Below are 17,923 nucleotides of genomic sequence, written 5' to 3' on the forward strand. Positions count from 1 at the left end.
ATCAATTCTTCAAGTTATTTTAGTAGTGTGGATAATTCAGGATTTCAAGTGGCAACCAAAATAGTCACCAACACACCTAACATTTTGCAAATGGCAACAATATTATCAATCTTGTCACCATTTGGGACACGACCTGCCTCCGGAATTTAAGAGTTGTTTCTTCAGTACCTTGTAGTGATGAGCGAGCATACTTGCTAAGGGCAATTGTGCGAGCGAGCATTGCCCTTAGCGAGTACCTACCCACTCGAGAGAAAAGGTTCGGGTGCCGGCGGCGGGCAGGGAGCTGGGGGGGGGGGGGGGGGGAGAGCGGGGAGAGCGGGGAGGAACGGAGGGGAGATCTCTCTCTGCCTCTCCCCCCCCCCCCCCCCCCCGCTGACTGCTGCTACTCACCGCTCGGGCACCTGAACCTTTTGTCTCGAGCGGGCAGGTACGCGCTAAGGGCAATGCTCGCTCGAGCAATTGCCCTTAGCGAGTATACTCGCTCATCTCTACTACCTTGCAAACATCTGCTAGATAGCCCACCCTGGGGAATGTGTGCAATTATACCGTGGCTGGGGGAGCTATATGTAATTATATTTTGTGTGGGGAGGATTGTGCACCATTATATTGTGTGTGAGGAAGGGAACTGTATGCAACTAAATTCCGTATTTGAGGGGCAGAAACTTTATTTAATGCAACGTAGGGGTGGGAATGTGTGTAATTATATTGTGAGGGACTAGGCGAATGTAACTATATAGATCTAAAAAAAAAAAAAAAACTTCCCCAATCTAATATCCTCATTTTCAAGGCATCAGAAAAAATAGCACGGCTTACCTGATGTTATGTCTGTGGCGATTTCCTCCTCTTTACACTCAATTCCATCTACCTGAGGGATATTCTGGTCATTGTCTTGGGAGTTTGTTTGACTGGATTGATCTGTGTAAAACACAGAAAAGTAACCACTTAAATTCTCTGATGAGAAGTGAATTACAAAAAGCGAGCATGATACCAAGACAAGATGCAGTGATGATCTATCATACAGCACCTGACAATGTATGGTCTATGGATAATAGTCAAGCCAAGTTGCTGCAATAATTAGAAAATCTTCCTGTGAGTAAGGGATTGTTCACACAGCGACATGTAATAGATTGGGGGATTCTGTGAAAGCTGCAGAAAACAGTGCAGTGACGAAATCCCAGAACGGAAACAAACGGAGCCCTTCAGAACGATTGTACACAGGACGCCCCCCTCGATGGATTGTCACCTTGTCATGGTGACGGAGCTTGTGTGTTCCAGTGAACCTGCGGGTGAAGCCTCCCAGCGTTGTAAGGACAAAGGGGAGGAACCAGAACAAGCACAATCTGAAGTCCTCACGGCCTCAGAGCAGGCAGATGATAACATGGTACATGTTACAACAGCCGTGAAAGCGGAGGAAGGCTGCAACAGATGAGAAGCCACCAGTCGTAGGGTTAACCATGCCACTGGATGTGAAGACTGTGTGCAACGATCTCCACACATAAATCAAACACACAGGCGTCTTCCAAGAAAATGAAAAAGTTGTATGGCGATCAGCGAGTAATGACGGAGGCAAGACTGAAATCTGGAAGCCCCTAGCCACAGATCAGCACAATCGGCGGTAGATATGGATTCAGTCGTTCTATCTCAGGGGCTGAGGCAGCTGTATCCACGACTAAGCAGTTCTATTTAGCACTCACTCTACTTACCACACATTTGGAGAGGGCTAGAAAAGGTGCTCTAAACATATCATCCTCCTGGGCGATTTTAATGCAAGAACTGGACAAGACTTAGACCTGTAACCAGGAACTATAGGAAAAAACAAAGTTGGAAACAGGAACTTGAATGGCATCCTACTTCTTACCAAATGTGTGGAACATAACCTTGTTATCACCAAAATACTCTTCCGCCAGAAAAATAAATTTAAGAAATCAAGGAAGCACCCCTGGTCAAAGCATTGGCACCTCTTAGACTATTAACCAAAAATAGACACAATTGCTAAACAATGCAAAAAACACTCTACTACATTGCTATGGGAACACAAAAATGGATCCACACATAGAGCTTAGAATAATTAAAATGGATAAACTTCATTACAAAACAAAATATTAGTTAAAAACATATATAGTGGGAGAAAAACAATAGTATAAAAATATATTCATGGTGTAAATAGGATAGCAATGAATACAATAGTGGATCTACTGAGTCATATATAATACAAGCCAGACAAGCAAGGTAATAAATTAGGACTGTCAGATCACACAAAATAGAAATGCAAAGCTGTTACCACATCCTAGTCAAGACCTGTATCCTGAGCCCCAACCACATTTCATATCTGCTTTCTCAAGAAGGTCAAGAGCCATGATAGGCGCTGATGATTGCTGGACAGACCACAGGTTAATTTGATCTACGATCAACATCAAGATTGTCCCCAAATGCAGACACCAAGGCAAAAAGATAAGATGTAAAATGAACACCCAAGCCCTTCAAGAGCCTCTAAATGAAGCCTTCTCCAAACAATACTCAAGGATCATCTATCCATGGAATACCCTGAAAGTGTCTAGGCACATTGGAATAAACTAAAGATCAGCATTATTACAGCCTGTGAAGAAATCATTGGATACCAAACTAAGAAATCTCAAGACTGGTTTGATGGAAATGATAACAAGATCCAACAACTAATTGATAAGAAAAGTAAATCCTTCCAAATATGGCAAAGAGACACCAACTCTGTTGCTAAGAAAAAGATCTACACTAGTGCAACAGCGGAGGTCCAAAGAAAGACCGGAGAACTCAAGAACATCTGGTGGACAAAAAAGGCTCAGGAAATCCAACATTTTGCAGATATCCATGATGCACAGGGTTTCTTTAAAGCCACAAAGGCCATCTATGGCCCGAGAAATCATGGCGTACACCCCCTACGTTCATCAGATGGAACCAAGCTTCTAAAAGGACAAAAAAAGTAATTGCACTATGTTGGAATGACCTCCTTAACCGCAGTTCTAATGAGGCTAAAATGGTTCTCTTGCAACTGCCACAACAAGTCAGGGATGAGCTTGCAGCACTGCCTCGAGGCCCATTTAGACACAAAGATGATCACTCAAAAGATTGGTTTTTGAGCGATCATTTTGCATAATGTAATAATTGGTACTAATGCCTATTTGCACCAATTAGTAGTGTGTGAGCCGCAGGAAGTTGAATTTATTCAGAGGACCGTCCGCTGTTCTCTGAATAAATTCTCTTTATTCTGCCAGCAGGGCTGACAGCTGAGAACAGCTGAGACAATGCAATCAGCTGTTATCAGCGCTCTCTGACAGAACACAGCGTGCGATCCCCGTCTTATCAGCTGCACAAGCTGAACTGAAAACCGTCGTTGGGCAGAAAGCTGAAAGATGGGCACATTTACACGGAATGATTATCGCTCAAAAGATGGCTTTTGAGTAAATTTTGAGCAATAATAATCGTTGTGTGTAAATGGGCCTTAATTTGGAGAAAGTCAAGAAAACCATCAGTCAGTTAAAAAATAACAAAGCCAGCAGACCTGATGGGATCTCTGTCGAAATCTTTAAAGAGCGTGGAACTGAGCTGACGCAACAACTCCACCAGCTGATTGAAAAACTGTGGGCGACTAAGAAAATCTTGGCAGACTTTAACCCCTTAATGACATGGCCTATTTTGGCGTTGAGGACCAAGCGATTTTTGGTATTTTTCCATCTCCATTTTTCAAAAGCCATAACTTTTTTTATTTTTCCGTCGACACGGCCGTATGAGGGCTTGTTTTTTGCGTGGCGATCTGTAGTTTTTATCGGTGCCACTTTTGGGTACATAGACTATATTGTAAAACTTTTATAATTTTTTTTTATGATAACAGGGAGAGAAAATGCATCAATTCTGCCATAGATTTTTTTTTTTACAGCGTTAATCATGCAGCATAAATGACACAATACATTTTTTCTGCGGGTCGGTACGGTTACAACGATATCAAAATTCTTATATTTTTTTTAGGTTTTTACACTTTTTTGCAATAAAACCCCTTTTTTTGGGAATTTTTTTTTCTCTATAGCTGCATTCAAAGTCCTGTAACCTTTTTATTTTTCTATGTACGGAGCTCTATAAGGGCTTATTTTTTTGCGAGACCAGCTGTAGTTTTTATTGGTACCATTTTGGGAATGTACGGCTTTTTTGATCACTTTTATTGCATTTTTTTAGCGTTTTTTTCACGCTTTTTGTTGTACAAAATAAAAAGCGTGTTCAACTTTTTGTACACGTCGTTACGGATGCGTCAATACCCAATATGGTTTTAATTTTTTTTTACGCTATTAGAAAAAGCATAAAAAAAGGGTTGTTTTTTTTTACATTTTTCTTTTTTTTACATATTTATTTTCTTTTTTTTTTTTCACTATTTGTGTCCCTCTGAGGGACTTACATCACTGTGCCTATGATCGCTGTGATAAGGCATGGCAGAGTTACTGCTCTGCCATGCCTTATCGCTTATACAGCGAGCATAGGCATGGGCAATACAGGACGCCAGTGTCTGGCGTCCTGCTGCCATGGTGACAGGCCGGGCTCTTGCGATGACATCGCGAGAGCCGGCCGGAGACACAGAGGGAGCGCGCTCCCTCTGTGAACTCTTTCCCTGCCGCGATCTACTTAGATCGCGGCAGGGAAGGGGTTAACAGCGGGGAGCGCATCTCCGATGCCCCCCCCCCCGCTGTTGCAGCGGGACCCCGGCTGTGACTGACAGCCAGCTCCCGCTACGGGATAGCGCGAGGTCATTCATGATCTCGCGCTATCCCGATGACGTACCGGTACGTCCTGTTGCGGGAAGTACCAGGCTCCCAGGACGTACCGGTACGTCCTAGGGAGGGAAGGGGTTGAGGAAGCCACTATCAATCACCCTTTTCAAAAAGGCGGAAAGAACAGACTGTGGAAACTATCGAGGTATCTCCCTTCTAACTTCAGCTGAGAAAATCCTTGTAGGAATCCTTGCAAATAGTCTTCTACCCATTTCAGAGGACATCTTCGCCCCATTTCAGAAGACATCTTCGCCCCATTTCAGAAGACATCTTCGCCCCATTTCAGAAGACATCTTCGCCCCATTTCAGAAGACATCTTCGCCCCATTTCAGAAGACATCTTCCCGGAATCCCAGAATGGCTTCTGCACTTCCAGAGGAACAGTGGATATGATCTTCACGGCACGACCGCTCAAAGAGAAATGCAGGGAACAAAATAAACCACTGTACATGGCTTTCATTGACCTTGCAAAAGACATTCGATACAGTGAATCGCAATCCTCTTTGGACTATCCTCTAAAAATCAGATGCCCTAATAAATTCATGAACATTCTGCGGCTCTTCCATGATGATATGATGGCAATGGTCTTGAGACAGCAATGGCTCCTAAAGTGACCCATTTAGGGTGGAGTCAGGGGTCAAACAGGGTTGTGTTATTGCCCCAATGTTATTTTCCATCTTTATAGCTATGATACTGCGTCTTGTTGATGGGATGCTTCCCACCGGTGTGAAAATCATCTATCAGACAGATGGCAAACTATTAAACCTTAACAGACCAAAAGCCAGAACCGAAGTCACAACAAGGTCTGCTACAGAACTCCAATATACTGATAACGCAGTCTGCGCTCATTCAGAAGATCTACAAGCCACTTTACACATCTTTCCAGAAGCATCCAAAAAGCTTGGCCTCTCACTGAACATCGAGAAAACCAAAGTGGTCCATCAGCAGCACCAACTAATCCTTCTGCTATGCCAGAAATACAGCTTAAGGGTGTAACGCTGGAAAGGGTTGACCATTTCTGCTACCTTGGCAGCCACCTCTCCACAAAAGCCAACATCGACCGTCTCAGCTCTGCGAGTGCAGCTTTTTTCGAATGAAGCAGAGAGTGTTTGAGGACCGGGGCATTCGTAGGGATACCAAGATGCTTGTTTATAAAGCTATCGTCCTTCCAACCCTGTTATATGTCTGCGAAACACGGACCGTCTACAAACATCACTCTCAACTTCTGGAACGATTCCATCAGCGTTGACTTCGAAAAATCCTGCAAATCTCTTGGGAAGACAGGCGGACAAATATCAGCATTCTGGAAGAAGCAAAGACCACCAGCATTGAAGCGATGATCATTTGCCATCAACTTCATCGGACGGGCCACATTGTGCAAATGCCTAATTAACGTTTCCCTAAGCAATTACTATACTCTCAGCTCAAGAACGGAAAATGGAATGTTGATGGACAGCAAAAGAGATTTAAAGATGGACTTAAGGCCGCACCCACACAGGCTACAAAATCTCGTTACAAAACACTTGTATGTGAAGCCCATGGTTTCTTTCACATGAAAGATGTTTTGTAGTCTGAGAGAACCCATATAAAACCATGAGCTTCACAAGCATGCATTTTGTAGCGAGAATTTGTAACCCCTTTGGATGCAGCCCTAAGCTAACCTTAAAAATGTGGCATAGACATTAAGAACTGGGAAGCCCTGGCCCTTGAGAGCTCAATTTGGGGATCAGCCATTACCAACAGCACTGTGAATTTCGAAGAGGCACAAATGGGAGGCGAAAGGATAAAATGTATCAAGAGGAAAACACGTCAAGCCAACCCGTCAGGACAGTCTTTCACTTGGAAACCGAGTTCCCCACTGCGAAAGAACCTGCGGATCAAGCATAGGTCTCTGGTCATCTACAGAGCCACTGCAAAGCCCCCAAACTTGGAAGACAATTATGCTTGCCCGTGAGTGATAGCGTCTGATGATATGACATAGGACGCCTCTTTGGTGTACGTTTTACATGTGGAGTATAAAATAAGCAGTTGACTACACTATTCTATACTCCAAATATATCAGAAAAATAGGCAATCTTGTAACAAGACAAAGAGGTGTCTGATTTACAATAGATGTGAATGGCCCCATTTGTTTCCATCCAACAATTCTGTCACAGACCCCTGAGTGTAGGCTCCCTAACAATATGTAAACTTTTCCCTAGAGGACCTGCATCTGTGGACGAATATCTGCGTCACGGATGTCTCCTGTGACTCCCAGGATCTGCTTGACAGGCACAGTCCAACACTCCAATGCAGAGATGTCATTTAATCAGGACGCACTACAAACACGGAGGTCTCACACCTGCACTGATAATCATAGGGGCTTCTTCCTCCTTGCACGTCAGAGTAGCCAATACATGCATTTTATGGTCTTCTTTAATACTGGTCTTTGATTCATCGTTCAGGTGTTCACCCTAAATGATAGAAAATGTTATTAGTAGCGGCATGCTCTGGTCTCTTGTGTCAGCAATTCTGTTAATAGTTGACTGGCTTCAGTTTTGGAATCAGGTTTCTTTTTTTCGACTCTGCATCTAAGCGTTTGCCTATGCTTTAACCTAAAGCTGAGCTTGCGATGGTCTCCTATCTCACCCAACTCTTATCAAGGAAACTCAAGCTCCTCTTTTAAGAACAGACTATATGATGTGATATCTGCTCTAACGGGAATCATAAGAATATGAAGAGTCATGTGAAGCTGAAATTTACGACAGCGGGCATATTATCTATATATATAAAGACGAAAGCCCTCACTGACTCGCCAAAAGTTCTCCAACTTCCCGATGTCGTAGAAACATGAAATTTGGCACAAGCATAGATTATCTCCAAAATAGGAAAAGTAATTGGGTCCCCACTTGAGTATTCAATTCTAGCGCAAAAGAATTGGCGTCAAAATTTTACGTACGTAATCTAAATCTGTCACTTTCCAATGTCATAGAAACTTAAAATTTGGCCCGAGCATTGATTATGTCATAAATGGGAAAAGTTAATAGGTCCCAACACGATTATTCAATTCTATGCGCTATAGAATTAGCGTCCAAATTTTACGTACGGAATCTAATTCTCTCACTTCCCGGTGTTATAGAAACTCGAAATTTGGCACGAGCATTGATTATGTCATAAATGGGAAAAGCTAATGGGTCCCAACTCGATTATTTAATTCTAGCGCAAAAGAATTGGCGTCAAAATTTTACGTGCGGAATGTAATTTTTTCACTTTCCGGTGTTATAGAAACGGGAAATTTGGCAGGAGCATTGATTATGTCATAAATAGGAAACGCTAATGGATCCTATCTCGATTATTCAATTCTAAGCACCAAAGAATTAGCGTCCAAATTTTACGTACGGATCTAATTTTCTCACTTCCCGATGTCATAGAAACAGGAAATTTGGCACGAGCATTGATTATGTCATAAATAGGAAACGCTAATGGGTCCCAACTCGATTATTCAATTCTATGCGCAAAAGAATTAGCGTCCAAATTTTACGTACATAATCTAAATCTCTCACTTCCCAATGTAATAGAAACATGAAATTTGGCACAAGCATTGATTATGTCATAAATAGGAAAAGTTAATGTGTCCCAACTCGATTATTCAATTCTATGCGCAAAAGAATTAGCGTCCAAAATTTTACATACGGAATCTAATTTTCTCACTTTCCGGTGTCATAGAAACGTGAAATTTGGCACGAGCATTGATTATGTCATAAATAGGAAAAGTTCATAGGTCCCAACTCGATTATTCAATTCTAGCGCAAAAGAATTAGCGTCCAAATTTTACGTGCGGAATGTAATTTTTTCACTTTCCGGTGTCATAGAAACGGGAAATTTGGCACGAGCATTGATTATGTCATACATAGGAAAAGCTAATGGGTCTCAACTTGATTATTCAATTCTATGCGCAAAAGAATTAGTGTCCAAATTTTATGTACGTAATCTAATTCACTTCCTGATGTCATTTTATATAAAGTAAACGTCACATGGTTACCTCCACGTGGTGTTTCCTGGGTAACGCAGAGAATTATGCAAAATGGTGAACATATGTTTTTCCAGTATCTCTCAAGTAACCACGACTTCATAAGATTTTCCGTGTGAACACCAGATAAACACCAGTACCAAATTAACTCGGGCGAAGCTGGGTATATCAGCTAGTACCATATATATATATATATATAATAAAATGTAATACTGAGGTAACATGAAAGCTGTGCTGTGATTGGTTATATAAATTTATTTATACACACGCACACACAAAGGTGAAAACACTCACTGACTGACTGTCTGGCCATTAAGGCCGGCTGTCCAGAGGCGATGCGGTATCCTGTGGCAAAGCTCTGCCACGGGAGCCGCCGCCCGGGAGCAGGAGCCTAGATAGGCTGACCGCGGAGAATCGGGGCAATTCGCAGCATGCTGCGAATACCCCGCCACGAGCAGAGAATCGCAATGATTCTCCGCTCGTGGACAGGTGCTGGCGCTTTCCATAGCAATGCTATGGGAAGCGTCGGACGGCGTGATTCGCGGCGGCTCACCGCCGGCAAATGAACTGCCGTGGACGGCGGGCCTAATTCTCTAACTTCTCGATGTCGTACAAACATAAAATTTGGCAAGAGCATTCTTTAGGTCCTAAATAGGAAAAGTAAAGGGGTCACAACTCGAAAATTCAATGCCAAGTGCAAAGTATTGGCAACCCTGTGTAATGTACCAAATCTGATTCTCTAACTTCCCGATGTTGTACAAACATGAAAGCTGTGACGTGATTGGTTGTTATAGAATATACCACTGATTTAACATGAAAGCTGTGCTGCGATTGGTTGTTATATATTACAATGCTGAGGTAACAAAAGCTGCGCTGTGATTGGCTGTTATATATTATACCGCTGAGATAAGATGAAAGCTGCGCTGTGATTGGTTGTTATATATTATACCGCTGAGGTAACATGAAAGCTGCGCTGTGATTTGTTATATATTATACCGCTGAAGTCAAAGTAACCTTGACTTCATAAAATTTTCCGTGCAAACACCACGTAAACAGCTGTATCAAGTTACCTTAGGTGAGGCCAGGTATATCAGCGAGTGTATATATTATATATATATATATATATATATATATATATATATATATATATATAGGTGAAAGCCCTCACTGACTGACTTGCCACTAATTCTCTAACTTCTCGATGTCGTACAAACATGAAATTTGGCAGGAACATTCCTTAGGTCCTAAATGGGAAAAATAAAGGAGTCACAACTCGAAAATTCATTGCCAAGTGCAAAAGTATTAGCAACCCTGTGTAATGTACCAAATCTAATTCTCTAACTGCCCGATGTCGTGCAAACATGAAATTTGGCACAATCGTTCTTTAGGTCTCAAATAGGAAAAGTAAAGGGGTCACAACTCGATTATTCAATGCCAAGTGCAAAACTATTGGCACCCCTATGTAATGTAACTTCTCGGTGTCGTACAAACATGAAATTTGGTGCGAGCATTCTTTAGGTCCTAAGTGGAGAGTGGGAGGGGTGGCATATTTTTCAGAGGGACATCCGTATATGTAGCCTGAAGAGAATCTAACGCACCTCTATGTGTATACATATTTTATTCCTCGGTTACTCTAAAGTAACCTTGACTTCATAAATTTTCCGTGCAAACAACACGTAAACAGCTGTGTCAAATTAACTCAGGCGAGGCCAGGTATATCAGCTAGTATAATATATAGCTAATGCTACAACCCAGGAAATCTACTATGGTCACAGCTTTATTCTGTACAGGATACTCTGCTACCTCTGGCATCATATTTATCATTCTTTTGCAAAGTATGTGAAGTTGCCGCAAGCAATGCTAATACAGTAGTGCCTTAACATACGAGTTTAATCCGTATATCAAAGCACTTTTCCCTATTGAAATGAATTGAAACACCATTAATGCTTTCCGGATTATTGCTGTTTCAATTCATTTCAATGGGGAAACTAACTACAAGTAAAAAAAAAAAATCAAAACTCACCTACCCTCGGCGTTCCCCGATGATCTGCGGCACTGCTGCAGGCTGTCGCATCCTGCTCCTCGCCGACAGAGCATTGTTTTCTGTATGTGGGGCTTGAATTGCCACGCCTCCAGCAAGCTAATGCTCTGATTGGTTAACTCAGTGCCGCGTCAGCCAATGAGAGCCGGCACTGGGTTAACCAATCACAGCCATTCAATGACAGTTTCACACCCCTTCACGTTATTTATTTTTTTGTATAAATTCTTAATTTATACATTTTAGGGTAGGTTCAGAAAGAAAAAAGGGAAATCCACTTATCCGGATTGAAACCCAGAAAGCATGTGGGAAAGAAAAACAAGAAACAGTTTCTCTGCAAACATGCAGAGCATTATTAGAATAACAAATTAAGAGTGGACGATTCTGTTTAATTATCCAAATGGCAACAATATGTAAATTGTCATAGAAAGTATATCTGTGCTGAATGTAGTCCGGTAGCAAAAATTCCCTCTTTTCCCCCCCCTCCTTCTTCCCCCTTTTCCTTACAATCGAGAGAGTGGATTGTCATTAGGAAGCTTATGCGTTGCAGTTACGTAGGAGATTCTGTCTGTTTTTGTAGCCATTTACTCCAAGTCTCCAGATATCTATCCAGATTTTCATCTCGGAGGCATCTATTTTTTTCCTAGCTGCTCATGGTACTTAGCTCATTGTACTTTCTTGAATGACGGAGGGATCTGTATCTTTCCAATGCCTGGGAATTAATACTTTGGCGGCGTTTATGAGGAATGGAAGCAAGTTTATCTTTCCCATGTTGCCAATAGCTGGATTGAAATGTAATAGTAGTAGTTTGGGGGCGATAGTGATTTTGGTTCCTAAAATAGAATTGATCCTAGCTTGCAAGTCATACCAAAAGGGTTGAAGTAAAGGGCAGGAGAACCATATGTGTATATATGTGCCTTTTGTTTTGAGACATCGCCAACAGGGTGAAGAGTAGTTTTGATCTATTTTGTTTAGAAGTTCGGGGGTTTTGTACCATCTTCATATGATCTTGCAGTTTAGTTCCTGAAAGCGCGTGGATATTAAGCTTGGGTGCGAGTTTTGTAGGATTTGTTTCACTTCTTCTGGAGAGAATGATATATCTAAATCTCTCTCCCAACTAGCTATATAGGAGGGGGTTTCTTTGTTGTACGATAGTGCGATAATTCTTTCACAATTTATGAAAAAGTCAGTCATGGTTAGTATTAAAGGGGTTGTCCCGCGAAAGCAAGTGGGTCTATACACTTCTGTATGGCCATATTAATGCACTTTGTAATGTACATTGTGCATTAATTATGAGCCATACAGAAGTTATCAAAAGTTATTCACTTACCTGTTCCGTTGCTAGCGTCCCCGTCTCCATGGTGCCGTCTAATTTTCAGCGTCTAATCGCCGGATTAGACGCGCTTGCGCAGTCCGGTCTTCTTCTTTTCTGAATGCGGCCGCTCGTGCCGGAGAGCGGCTCCTTGTAGCTCCGCCCCGTCACGTGCCGATTCCAGCCAATCAGGAGGCTGGAATCGGCAATGGACCGCACAGAAGCCCTGCGGTCCACCGAGGGAGAAGATGCCAGCGGCCATCTTCAGCAGGTAAGTAAGAAGTCACTGGAGCGCGGCGATTCAGGTAAGCGCTGTCCGGTGTTCTTTTTTAACCCCTGCTTTGGGGTTGTCTCGCGCCGAACGGGGGGGGGGGGGGGGGGGGGGGTTTGAAAAAAAAACAAAAAAACGTTTTGGCGCGGGACAACCCCTTTAAGTATATCGGCTTGGTATAGGGAGATCGAGTCCTTAATAATATGAAAGTCTTTGTCGCTAAGATGAGGGAGTCCTAGTTTATTTTTAAGCATATTTTGGGAAATATATTATTTTCATATAACTCCAGAGAGCCAGCGGAGGTGATATTGGGGATGCTTGATAGCATATTTTTAATAAGCTTAAATTTGTTGGGTATTAGGTTTAGGAAGGGTGTATATCCGCTAATATTTGGGATTAATCTTAGTTTTTTGTTGAATTTCTGCCATTTTTAAGGGACAGGGTTGTCATTGGATTTCCGGTCTCTTTAAGATTGGGTTTATTGTAAGGGGCAGAAGGTACAAATATAAATCCCAAGAAGCTGAGAACACAAATAAAACAAGAGTTTCTTCACTGAGATGTTGATGAAAGGACATTGCTGGGATTTCCTGTAATAAGATGTTCCTGGACATTCGCGCTGGACGTTTCACCAGTAGTCCGCCATCATATGCGTCTCCCATCGTCCGCAGTCCTGTTCTTCCACGGTCCTTATATCCTGGCGAAATCCTTCACCCTGTTCATCACTTACATCACCAAGACAATCTGGAAATCCATCCAGAAGGACTGCAGGTCCTGCGATCTGACGCTCACGTTACACCCAAGTGTTCATAGACAGAAGTGAGCATACTCTCCACAAATTCACCAGAGTTAGCGGCTTTATCGTTCCCAAGGAAATGCTTTACAATCCTACGAGACGACGACAGCGCACAAAGATTTGTCTACTGGATCTTGGAAACGCTGGTCTTTTATGAGTTCCCAGATTTGCGGTCCATCGAATTTACCTGCTTTTAGCGTCTTCATGCTCATCGCAGGAAATGTTCTACATTTGTAGCGGAAATGCGTTCCATTCCTCATCATTGACATCCGCTACGATTAGAGGAAAGTAGGTTTCATCACCAACACAGAAAGGGGTTCTTTACTGTAAGAGCAGTTAGACTGTGGAACTCTCTGCCTGAGGAAGTGGTGATGGCAAAATCCATAGAGGAGTTTAAAAGGGGACTAGATGTCTTTCTGGAGAAGAAGTATATTACAGGATATAAATATTAGGTTAAGTGTCAATCCTGGTATATAGGCAGGTAGGAACTATTAGGGGTTGATCCAGGGAACAGTCTGATTGCCATTAGGGAGTTGGGAAGGAATTTTTTCCCCAAAAGGGCTAATTGGCTTCTGGCCTTGGGGTTTTTTGCCTTCCTCTGGATCAACACAGGAGGATAGACAGGCTGGACTAGATGGACAATGTCTTCATTCGGCCTTACATACTATGTTACTATGTTATTGTCTTTACACATTGTTTCTTCAAACCAAGTTTTATGTGCAGCGGTGGCGATATGTATCATATGTACTAATAGTCAGCAAATGCTGGCGGGAAAATCATCATTACAAGAATAATGCCATCAGGAATATCTCAGAAACTAGAGCTCCTAGAACTAAATGAAGAGGATTTTCAGAATCAGCAGCACAAAAATACCCAGAATAAGGCCTAAAATGCTAGACATGAAAACTAATTTTTTTTAGTTCACCTGTGTTATCAATGACATACAAGGCTGGCCACAAGCTGTGTCCTCCACACATCTCTGACCCAATATCCTCAGAATTCCCATCATGTAATCTCTGGTCCTTGCAAGACCTCCTCCTCTGCTCTACTCATTCAATCATCTCCCAGACTTTTACCATATGAGCTTGTTATGTAATTACACCCCTGCTTTCATACATACATTGCCCTGGAAACGTATAGCAATAATCATCCAGGAGAAAGCAGGTTGGGATCCCAGACATCACTTTAATAATTGTCTGGCCCCTTGTGAATCATGCCCCGGTGGCGCTCACCTCTCCGGTCAGCAGCTCAATGATCCTGTTGGTGAGCTCCAGGATCTTCTCGTCATTCTCTCTCTCATATGAAGGAGGTGAAGGCGCTGTATCATCATCAGATCTCTTTATTGGTACATAGTCCTAGGTGAAAAATACACAACCATTACTACTGGTAGGCTACAATACACCCAGCTAAGCTCAGGAAAAACCATTGAACTAAGCAGATGGTGGAGCATTCCCTAAAAGGGTTTTACTTGCTGTATACAGTGTGTCTCACCGTGTCCCCCATGCTGTAAAATATCTCTCCCCGCTTGTCCCCTGCCACTGGCTCCAGATTTTCCTGCTAAAATCCTTTTACAGTCGTCTTCAAACAAGCTGCTGCAGCCAATGGCAGTGCTGTCATTGGCTACAGCAGCGGGTTTACGGGACGCCACAGGCAGCCTGGGAACTAATGCAGCAAAGACCCAAAGCCGCCAGCAGGGGACACGCAAGGAGAGGCACGGATCCATTGATGTGTTTACAGCAGGGGGGCCTGGTAAGAGGCACTTTTAAACCCCTTTAAAGCTCATGGCATGTTAGATATTAATCATTTATGTGTTGTGTGTGACCATGTCTGATCAAGGTGAAGCCTACAGATTGACCAATCATAATAGTCAGCCATGAGCGTCAGCACATGACCTTCCCTACACCATCAACATTATTGACACATTCTCTCAATACTCTAACCCAGGGGTGTAAAACTTATTTTCACCGAGGGCCACATCAGGCTTATGGTGACCTTCAAAGGGCTGATTGTAAGGCTGCCTGCAGACGGCCGGGTCGGATCCCGCTGTGAGAATTCTTGCAGCGGGACCCAACCCGAGCCCCTGCAGGAGCCAGCGCGGCACTCCCCTGCTCCCACGGCTCCGGCTCTGTGATGTGCCGGCTGCCCCGCACAGTAATAGAGCATGCCGCCATTTATTTTTCCGTGCGAGATTTCGCGCAGACAAATCGCAGCCGTTTGCTTTTCTAACGCAATCCTATGGCAGCTTCCACGGGCGGAAATTCTGCGGGAAATCCCGCCACAAAAATCAGATTGCCATGGGCATGCTCTGCCATAAACCTGTATGCACGGGACTCCGAGCCAGATTCTGTGCCACGCACCATCTGCAGAGGGAGACACTGCTGAATTGTGGGAGCGGGCAAGTATAAAAAAATACCTCCCCCGTCTCGCTGTCACCTCTCCTAAAAGCACCATGACTTAGTTTATGTGGAGAGGGACAGGCTCTCTGCAAGACATCTCCGAGCTAGAACACCGATCTTATCTTACAGGGAAACATAATTATGTTAATAGCATTCCCAGTGCTGGCATCGGACCTCCCTCCCAGAATCCCTCACCTCTCCCGTCAGTAAGTAGATGATCTTCAGGGTCAGGTTTAGAATCTTCCCAGTCATGTGACCCCTGTCCATCTCTCTGATGACACCTCAATAATGTCCACTCACAGCTGTACCATCAAATGGGCGATGTCCGCAGAATCAGGCCTGAAACATACAGAAACGGGACACGTAACTTAGAAATATACCCATGCAATGATACTTACAGCGAAAAAGACAGAACACAAGGGCGCCCCCTTATGGTGCTGGATTTATGCACTCAGGACAGACGTTCCTGGTATTGGCTTCCCCCTCTGCATCCTTTCCATGATCTTCGGGACAATTGCCTTCATGTGCTGTGTGATGAAGGCGGATCATCAATACTGAGCGCAATACTTACATTGTATCAGTAATAGGTGGGAAAGGAAGAAGCAGCAGGAAATAAGACTAATAATTGGGCTCATTCCCACGAGCATTAGACCACGTAATCCACGCACTTCATGCCGTAAACTGCAGAACACACCGATTGGCTGCAGCGCCCATGTGGATGTAGTCATTGCTGATGCAAAGTACCGTATATACCGGCGTATAAGACGACTTTTGAACCCCGAAAAATCTGCTCTGCAGTCGGGGGTCGTCTTATACGCCGGTAATACAAAAAAAAAAGTGTAAAAAAAAAAAATTCATTACTCACCTCCCCCGGCGTTCTGTCGCGCTCCGGCAGGATGTCGCTCGCTCCTCGTCCCCGGCGCAGCATTGCTTTCTGAATGCGGGGCTTGAAATCCCCGCTTCCAGAAAGCTAGTACACACGCCGTCAGCCAGTACAGCTATTCAATGACATCATTGAATGGCTGTGATTGGCTGAAGGCGCACGTGTGTTAGCCAATCACAGCCATTCAATGAGGTCATTGAATAGTGTGATTGGCTGAAGCCACGTGTGTTTTAGCCAATCACAGCCATTCAATGAGGTCATTGAATAGTGTGATTGGCTGAAGCCATGTGCGTGTGTATTAGCTTTCTGGAGGCGGGGATTTCAAGCCCCGCATTCAGAAAGCAATGCTGCGCCGGGGACGAGGAGCGAGCGACATCCTGCCGGAGCGCGACAGAACGCCGGGGGAGGTGAGTAATGATTTTTTTTTTTCTCCACTGTATTACCGGCGTATAAGGTGAAAGTTGGGGGGTCGTCTTATACGCCCCGTCGCCTTATACGCCGGTATATACGGTAAATGAAAAGTCATGGCGATCACCAGAACAGCGGGGGGATTTAACAGGTAAGTAATGGGTATTTTTTGTTTGTTTATTACATTTTCTTAGACTATTTTTTTGAAATCCTGGAACCCCCCTATAAAACAAATGTTGGCTGAAACGGACGATTCTTAGCTTGACCAGCGGACCATCTGATCTGTGTGGTACTGGGGTAAAGTAGGGTGAATAAAGGGAATGGATTCTCATTGCTCCATTCACATTAGTGTATATACATTGTGTGTAATACACGCATGAAAAAGATGGCAGCATGTTCTATGGTAGGGAGCTAAAAAGAAGGAAACAAGAAACTGCGCATGAGCGTGAGATACGCTGTCATGCACAGAGCGCCATGGCTGCCATATGCACCGAGAGCAGGCTCACCGACAGCTCCTACGGCAGTAAAACGCGGCGTGATCCACAGTGTTTTACGAATATGCCCGTCAGACTGTCCTTTTAATTGTAAGCATGGCATCTTTTATTTTTCAAAGTTTCCCATAGGCGAGTAAATAGGGGGATGTGCTGCCGACAATATACAAACTATATGGCAAACACGATGGTGGGAACAATCTGGTCAACCTCCTCACAAATGCTGCATAGAACGTATTCAATAATCGGCGATCGGGTTCATGAATGGGCATGAAACAGTGTAATAGGCCCTTTAGCCTGGACAGTGTTACTATCCAGCCCGGTCTAGGCCTCTAGCAGTACCAGAGCTTTCACTTAAAGGGGTATTTTGGGACTTTATTTCTGCTATTGATGATTGACAGCTCATCAGCAGATGATTAGCAAGGACCTGTTGCTCCAATCCCCATCGATCATCTGATTCACTGGGGCGCTGGAACGGGTTTGTATTGCAGGCATAGCGCCTAGTGAATATAATGAGAGCTGTGCTGCACTAC

At 43.6% G+C, this 17,923-nt stretch overlaps 1 protein-coding gene across 4 annotated transcripts in view; it reads right to left on the minus strand.

Moving 5' to 3' along the window:
* LOC136588118 (oocyte zinc finger protein XlCOF7.1-like) overlaps window positions 1–17,923 on the minus strand; it is a 137,269-nt gene that overhangs the window by 70,572 nt on the left and 48,774 nt on the right. For 2 of the 4 annotated variants that reach the window (XM_066587094.1, XM_066587097.1), the window contains exons 2-5: window positions 15,804–15,947; window positions 14,445–14,567; window positions 7,131–7,242; window positions 814–915 (exon numbers count right to left, since the gene is read on the minus strand). In XM_066587094.1, coding sequence (XP_066443191.1) covers window positions 814–915; window positions 7,131–7,242; window positions 14,445–14,567; window positions 15,804–15,875 — 409 coding nt within the window. In that variant the 5' untranslated portion in view covers window positions 15,876–15,947. Of the gene's footprint in view, window positions 1–813; window positions 916–7,130; window positions 7,243–14,444; window positions 14,568–15,803; window positions 16,136–17,923 lie in introns of all 4 variants that reach the window. The other 2 variants (XM_066587095.1, XM_066587096.1) reach the window with 1 other exon arrangement.

This window comes from Eleutherodactylus coqui, chromosome 13, assembly GCF_035609145.1.
Source record: "Eleutherodactylus coqui strain aEleCoq1 chromosome 13, aEleCoq1.hap1, whole genome shotgun sequence".
NCBI lineage: Eukaryota > Metazoa > Chordata > Amphibia > Anura > Eleutherodactylidae > Eleutherodactylus > Eleutherodactylus coqui.